At 48.0% G+C, this 8,240-nt stretch overlaps 1 protein-coding gene across 1 annotated transcript; it reads left to right on the forward strand.

The window, feature by feature from the left end:
* Window positions 1-655: 655 nt before the first annotated feature.
* Window positions 656-1,594, forward strand: LOC107124502 (olfactory receptor 2D3-like). Its single transcript, XM_015427981.1, has one exon. The coding sequence runs from the start codon at window positions 656-658 to the stop codon at window positions 1,592-1,594; it is 939 nt and encodes a 312-aa protein (XP_015283467.1).
* Window positions 1,595-8,240: the final 6,646 nt, after the last annotated feature.

An 8,240-nucleotide genomic window follows, 5' to 3' on the forward strand; every position in this document is an offset into this window, starting at 1 on the left:
AAATTGCATCAAGGACAATGTTCTAAAAATATTCACCACAGAATGGGTGGCACTCATTTCAGTCTCCCTGGCTGAGATGACCACAGCAATACAATACAATACAATACAATACAATACAATACAATACAATACAATACAATACAATACAATACAATACAATACAATACAATACAATACAATACAATACAATACAATACAATACAATACAATACAATACAATACAATACAATACAATACAATACAATACAATACAATACAATACAATACAATACAATACAATACAATACAATACAATACAATACAATATTAATGGCATGCACAACATTAAAATCAGAGAGACCACAGCAGTATGGTCAGACTGCACACTCGCTGCTCTGCATAGGCCAGTGGGCAGATTTTTGAACAGGGGTAATATATCCCTTAAGGTTGTGCATACATTTACAGGTGTTTGCATGTGGTCTATCCTCCACGCCCCCACACTGCTTTTTAAAAAATATCCATGGTGTATTTGATCACACTAGTTTCTCTGTGTGGACTGATTCTTTGAGGCAGCATGACCATGGTTTGATTTGCCACTTTTTAAAGATTTGGCACTTTCTTTAATTTTGACATTTAAAAAAAAAGTAAATATCACCTCACATCTCTTAGACTAAGGATGTCAGAGGATCTTGCATGGGAAAATCAGAGTTCTGTGTCAGAATTCATCTTGTTGGGCTTCTCAAGTCAGCCCCAAATGCAACTGATGCTGTTTGTGGCCTTCCTGGTCCTGTACCTTCTGACCCTGTTGGGCAATAGTCTCATTATCACCCTCATCATGACAGACTCTCGCCTCCACACACCCATGTACTTTCTCCTAGCCAACCTTTCCTTCTTGGATATTAGCTATACCACCACCACGGTACCCCAGATGTTAATACACCTCCTCTCCAAGAGGAAAACCATTTCTTATGCTCGCTGTGCTGCCCAGATGTACATCTTCCTGTCCTTGGGGATAACCGAGTGCGTCCTCTATGCTGTGATGGCTTATGATAGATATGTTGCCATCTGCCACCCACTGCGCTACGCCATCATCATGAGCAGACCTTCCTGTATCAAGCTGGCTGCTGGGTCTTGGACCTGTGGCTTTCTCTTTGCCATGATGCACACTGGTTTCACCATGAGGTTGCCCTACTGTGGCCCAAACGAGATCAACCACTTCTTCTGTGAGGTGCCAGCCATCTTAAAATTGGCCTGTGCAGACACACGGGTCAATGAGGTCGTGGACTTTGTGCTAGGTGTGATTCTACTGATGACCCCTCTTTCTTTGATTGTGGTGTCTTACTGTTTCATCTTTGCAGCCGTTTCAAAGATCCGCTCTACTGAAGGCAAGTTCAAGGCGTTTTCTACTTGTAGTTCACACATCACTGTTGTGACCCTCTTCTACAGCGCTGCCATGTTCATGTACATGCGCCCAGCATCCAGCTACAAGCCAGAGAGGGACAAGAAGTTTTCACTTTTTTACAATGTGGTATCTGCTTTGTTGAATCCATTTATCTACAGCCTAAGAAACAAGGATGTCAAAGGAGCCTTGGTCAAACTGGTCTGTAAAGAGTGACGAATGTTTCTTTAGGGTTATAAACAGGGGCAATGTGAAAAATCACAAGTCCTTTATATCCACTTACACAAACCATGCAGTGTCCATGAACATGAGGGCCAGAAAACGTCTGGCTTTTGTTATATGACCTCTTCAAACTCTGACTGGGTGTGGCAGCATAGGAAACAGCCATCCAGGTATATGCACAGGCAAACTTCCCTATCTATCATATGTCTGCCATGCACAGAATTCTTAAGACAATAAATAAGAATTTTAAAGGTGCCTTGCAAATGTTATGAATAGGCGGATGCACATATATTATTCAGGCATGTATAATATAAGTCAGACACTATTAGCTGCCGTCAGGTATTAATTTAAGTGCTGAAATATTGGATGGAATGGTTTGATGTTTTTATGAATTTTTATTGTTTTATCATGTGTTGTGAGCTGCCCTGAGCCTGCTTAAGGGGATAGGGTGGGACACAAATAAATAAATGAACAAATGAATGAATGAATAAATAAATAAATATAACTGGTAATTGTGAAAAAAGAGGCAGGAAATACCCAAGTCCAGTAAAATAAAAGCAAAGAATACGAGTGTTTTTACCTTTTTTGGGGTGTGTGTGTGTAACAAATTACAGCTTTGAACTAACTAGTATAGTTGTGCAGTTCTATTGTAAACATAAGAGCCAGGGAATTACCAAAAGGGAGGAATGCCTGGCATTTTGGGGGCAATGCTCTGCCATAGTTTTGGCCCGTCACTCCCTGTTACCAAAAGGGAGGAATGCCTGGCATTTGGGGGGCAATGCTCTGCCAGAGTTTTGGCCCGTCACTCCACTTCCGTGTCATGTAGGCACATCGCTGAAATGCCAGGCGTTCTTCCTTGCTCCTGGTAAGTGCACCCCCATCCCCTGCCAGCTGCTCAGATGGACCTGGCAACCCTAACTATAAAAGGACATTTTATTCCAGTGGGATGTGTTTATGATACGTTTGGTGTAGTGGTTAGGAGTGCGGACTCCAGTCTGGGAGAACTGAGTTTGATTCCCCACTCCTCCACATGCAGCTGCTGGTGTGACCTTGGGTCAGTCATAAATTCTCTCAGAGCTGTTCTCTCAAGGGCAGTTCTCAGGAGAGCTCTCTCAGTCCCACCTACATCACAGGGTGTCTGTTGTGGGGAGGGGAAGGGAAAGGAGATTGTAAGCTGTTCTGAGACTCCTTCAGATAGTGAAGGGCGGGGTATAAATCCAATCTCTTCTTCTTCTTAAATGCTGTACCAGTCAGAATAAGCCTTTATTGTTATTCCATTAAGCATGAACCAGAGAGGCCCTCTCTATACTGAGAAGATTTAACAAGGGACAACCATCCTGTCCTTTTCAAGAGCTTCCCCAAAGTATCTGGTCAGCCACTGCTGAGAGAGAATGCTCAAATGGATCTGCTGGGGCAGCTCTTGGATTCTTCAGTAAATACTAGTCTGGACAATGTGGACATAAAATGACATCTATGTGTCTTCTGGATTTTACAGAACCACTACATGATAAAAATATGTGTGCAGGCTTGCATTAATTTAAGGGAATGGATTGGTTCAATAGAACACATTGTCTTCCTTGCTCTTGTGTTTCTCATTTTTATAATATGATTTGATAATTCTTTCTTCCAGTTCTTGACTTAACAGTACCTCAGATCACTCTGCCCACAAACATCACTGAAAGTTTCTCATTTTTATAATATGATTTGATAATACTTTGGTCCAGTTCTTGACTTAACAGTAGCTCAGATCACTCTGCCCACAAATATCACTGAAGGATTATGCAGTGTCTCTTTGTACCAAGAACACTATTACTCCAGAAGGAGTAGTTGTGAGAATAAAGTAGAGGGCTCTAAATGGCTGCCAGATCTCCAGCCCCAATGTCCCACTGCCTCTTGTTAAGGTGGTGGTGGGAAAATAAGGGGGGGGGATGTGTGTAGCTTCAGTGCAGTGGTTTGGTGTAGTGGTTTGAGAAGCAGTTCTCGAAAGAGTTCTCTCAGCCCCACCTACCTCACAGGGTGTCTGTTGTGGGGAGGGGAAGGGAAAGGAGTTTGTAAGCCGCTCTGAGACTCTGACTGAAGGGTAAATCTAATCTTCTCCTTCTTCTCCTTCTCCTCCTTCTCCTCCTTCTTCTTTTCCTTCTCCTTCTCCTTCCTCCTCTTCCTCCTCTTCCTCCTCCTCCTTCTGGGATAAAACCAGAAGTGACATCACAGTGTCACAGCAATGCACCACAGGAAGTGGCGGCCCTCCTCCTCCTCCTTCTCCTTCCTCCTCTTCCTCCTGCGATAAAACCAGAAGTGACATCACTGTGTCACAGCAATGCTCTAGAGTTTCCTCCACATTGTTATGGCTTTACCAGAGACTTTGGTAGAATGTTAGAGAACCAGCCCAACATGATGACCTCACTTCAGATTTTGTGCCAGAAGCGACATTGCACATTGACACAATGTACGAGCAAATGTTCCCACCCTGGCAACCCTAGGTCAGATCCCTCCGTCTCTTATGTTCTTATGTTCTAGAGTTTCCTCCACATTCTTATGGCTTTACCAGAGACTCTGGTAGAATTTTAGAGTACCAGCCCAACATGATGACCTCATTTCAGATTTTGTGCCAGAAGCAACATTGCACATTGACATGATGTACGATCAAATGTCCCCACCATGGCAACCCTAGGTCAGATCCCTCTGTATGCTTCCTTTTGCATGTTCTGCTGCTGTCTATTTGTTTACTCAGAATACATTTCTCAGGGTCTTCCTTTCTGCTGCCTCCTTCTCTTCCTGTTTTTGTGCACTCTCTCTCTGGGCTTTTCTGCACGTGTTATTTAGTCACTTGTGCGCCCATATTGCTTCTTTTTTTCCCTTTTCCACTTGTGTTTTGATCCCTCTAGTGGTCACTTCGATATTACATCACTGTACCAACAGTTTATTCTCAAGCACCTTAAAAGTGCATGGAAATAAACTGGAGATACAGTAGTGAAATATAAAAGTGACCACTAGAGAGAGAGAAACATGTGCAGAAAGGAAAGAAACACCCAGTATAGGCATAGAAGGAAGAAAATAAGAAGTATGGAAAAGCTCAGAGGGCAGTCTTGCTCCCTCTTACCTCCATGAGAGCAACTGGTGCTCTCAGAATTACTCTGTACGCTAGCCTAGATAGATAGGTAGAAGGCTAATCTCTCCTTTCCTATCTCAGCATGGATTTCTCTAAAATAAAGAGTAACCATTTCTTTTCTAAAGCAGCAAGTCTTGTGTGGGCTTTATTCTAAATCAACCTCCCCCTTCTGCTAGTGTACAGCCGGCTTCTGCTAACATATCAGCGTCTACTTCATAGATCTGAATTAGGATATTGCTTGACTGAGAACAAGAACAGCCAGTGCCATCAATTGTCATGCAATTATGTTTCACTGAAAATACCCACTGTCATGGAGCAGAGGTCCATCAGTGGCTATTAGCCACAAGGTATAGATAGGAACTCTCGGTCTGGGGCAAGTGATGCACTGTATTCTTGGTGCTGGGGGGCAACAGTGGGAGGGCTCCTAGTGTCCTGGCCCCACTTCTGGACCTCCTGATGGCACCTGGTATTTTTGGCCACTGTGTGACAGTGTGGGACTGGATGGGCCATTGGCCTGATCCAACATTGGCTTCTTATGTTATTATGTTCTTATGTTCTTATATATACTGTGTGCAAAGCTGAAGAAACTGTTTATTAGGGATGGGCACAGACCCGAATGCATCTCCCTCAGAATGAGAGGGGTGTGTGTATATATTCCCAGGAGGAGCGTGACTGTCCTTTGTTTGCCTCGGGTTTTCTGTGAGTCTAGTTCTCCTTGTGCATGTGAAAAAAAAAATGTGGTGGGCCTGGGTTGGGGGGGAACGTACTGGGGTTGCTGGGTAGGTGGGTGGGTGGGGAAACCTGCTTGATCTCCTGGTGACGATACAAACTGCCAGTTGAAAAGTATCATTGCCTTCCCTTTTCTCATCCTCGTTCTCCTTCCTGAGTTCCACCGCTACAATGCCTTGTTCCCTCTTGTCTCTTTCTTTGATGTGAGGGGTGGGAAACTGGGGTTGAATTTTTATTGCTTTTATGTGTTTTTGTTTTTACTTAGGGGTTGCCTGTTTCCTTGGCAAATCAAACAGCAAAGTTACTTCACCCCTTTTGTGGGTTCTGCAAGCAGCTCTTTTTTTGGGATGTAATAAAAGGAAGGACAGGATTGCCCACTGGAAACAATGGGAGAGACTTGAAGGCCCATTGGAAATAATGAGCGAGGAATGCCAATTGACTTGTATGGGATCCATTAAAATACATTACAGCACAAGATGAGTTGCAACGAAAATATGAAATGGATTTTCCATTAAGGTCTCTGGGCCCAGATAGACAGCTCTGGGACTGGAATGAGAGCCCCCAGAGTGGAGTGATGGTCCCTGGGGGTAGCAGGAGTGTTCTGTGAATGGAATGACAGGCTCCAGAGTGGAATGACAGCCCCTGGAAGTAATAGGAGTGTTCTGGAATGACAGGCCCCAGAGTGGAATGATAGTTCCTGGGGGTAGCAGATGTGTTCTGGGACTTGAATGAGATACCACAGAGTGGAATGACAGTCCCTGGGAGTAGCAGGAGTGTTCTGGGACTGGAATGACAGGCCCAGAGTGGAATGACAGTCCCTGAGGGTAGGAGATGTATTCTGGAACTGGAATGATAGTTCACATAATGTAATGACGGTCCCTAGCAATAAAATCTGTGCTGTGGTGCTGGAATGACAGTCCCCAGAGTGGAATGATGGTCCCTAGGAACGGAATTAATGCTCTGGGACTGGAATGAGTGCCCCTAGGCTGGAATGATGGCTCCAGGAAGTAGAGTCAGTGCTCTGCGACTGGAATTGCGAACCACCCGCTCCTGTGCAGGTGTTCCCCTGGCCCTGGGGTGGGGAGGTTGGCTCTGCCAGGTAACCACATTGCCTGTGGGTAGAGGGTGGGCCTGGGGACTGAACGTCAACTGCCCCTGTGCAAGCGATGCCCTTCTCCTTTTGGGAAGTTTCCCATGCCAGGCAACCTAGGAAGAGATATCTGTCAGAAGCAACCTGAAAAGTATGCAGACGGAGAGTGATTTCAGCTAAGCATACCTTTATTTAGTTCAGGACAAAGACGAAGGGACCAGCTCGCAGGCTGGTTATATAGGTTCAGAAAACCCGCCACCAAGTACACCTAAACACACCCCCTACTCCCGATAGGCTATTTACAGTAACCGGGCGACCATTGGTCTCCCGGCTGAGAAGCTGGCCCTTTGATTGGGCCGGCTAGGATCCTAAGGACCCATTGTCTTTGGACATGACGCTATTGACGAGTTGTGCCTGGCCAGCCCGGGCAAGTCCGGGCATGTCAGGCTGAATACATTACACCCCACCCCCCTTGGTTCAGAAGGCACCCACAGACGAAGTCCTTCAAGTAGGCGGGTGGCTTCTTGGGGCGCGTCGAGCGTCGGGGCCCCGGGGTAGCGATGGGTTCGGTCTCGGGGGCCCTGGGAGCCGAGGGGCCTGGGACCGACGAGGGCGCCGAGGAGGCAGGACAGGCTGGCACCACGGTGTGAGGTGCCTCGGGTTCCTCACGGAGAGGCGGCTGTGGATCCGGTGCCGGGAGTGGGGCCGATGTGGCAGGCTCTGGGTCCTCGTCCGGATCCTCAGGGTCCAGCTGTAGCGTGCGACGGCGCAGCTGATCTATGTGCCGGTGGAGGATCTGGCCGTCCTCGCTGGAGACCTCGTATGAACGGGGGCCCTTGACCCGTATGACTCGGGCTGGGATCCATTGAGGCCCCCGGCCGTAGTTTCGGGCGTACACCGGGTCCTCTGGAAAGAACCCTCTGGCCGGCTCGTACGTCTCGGTGCCCGGGGCCTCCGGGGTTGCCCGATCTGGGTGTAACCGATCCAGTCGGGAGGCTAGGCGACGGCCCAGCAGTAGTTCGGCTGGGGTGCGGCCGGTCGTGGAGTGTGGCGTGGTGTGCTGTCCGAAGAGGAAAGCGGCTAGTTTATAGTCCCAATCGGTGGAGTCCAGTCGGCGAAGTGCGTCCTTTGTGGTGCGCACCATGCGCTCCGCCTGGCCATTTGTAGCGGGGTGAAACGGGGCGGATCGGACGTGGCGGATCCCGTAGTACCTGGTGAACGCCTGGAACTCGGCAGAGGTGAACGCGGTCCCATTGTCCGTGACCAGCGTGTCGGGGATCCCTTGGCCGCTGAAGATCCTCCACATGGCCCGGATTGCGGCCTGCGAGGATGTGGAGGGCACTGGGACCACTTCCAGCCACTTGCTGTATGCGTCCACCAGGATGAAGAACAGCTTGCCCTGGAAGGGTCCCGCAAAGTCCAGATGGAGGCGGGACCAGGGACGGTGGGAGGATTCCCAGGCCCTCTCGGGCGCTCGGGGTGGTTCCGGCCGCGAGGCTTGGCATGGCTGGCACCTCTTGACTACCCCTTCAATGTCGGCGTCCAGTCCCGGCCACCACACGTAGCTCCTGGCCAGGGCTTTCATCCGCACCACCCCGGGGTGTGTCTCATGCAGGGCGGTGAGTACCCGTTCCCTTAAAGGCGAGGGGATGACCACCCGGCTTCCCCACAGCAAGCACCCCTTGTGGGTTGAGAGTTCGTGTTTCCGGGTG

This window comes from Gekko japonicus, unplaced genomic scaffold, assembly GCF_001447785.1.
Source record: "Gekko japonicus isolate JY-2015 unplaced genomic scaffold, Gekko_japonicus_V1.1 scaffold1007, whole genome shotgun sequence".
NCBI lineage: Eukaryota > Metazoa > Chordata > Lepidosauria > Squamata > Gekkonidae > Gekko > Gekko japonicus.

Coding starts and splice junctions, on each gene's coding strand:
- LOC107124502 (XM_015427981.1), top strand. CDS start 656: ATGTCAGAGGATCTTGCATGGGAAAATCAGAGTTCTGTGTCAGAATTC.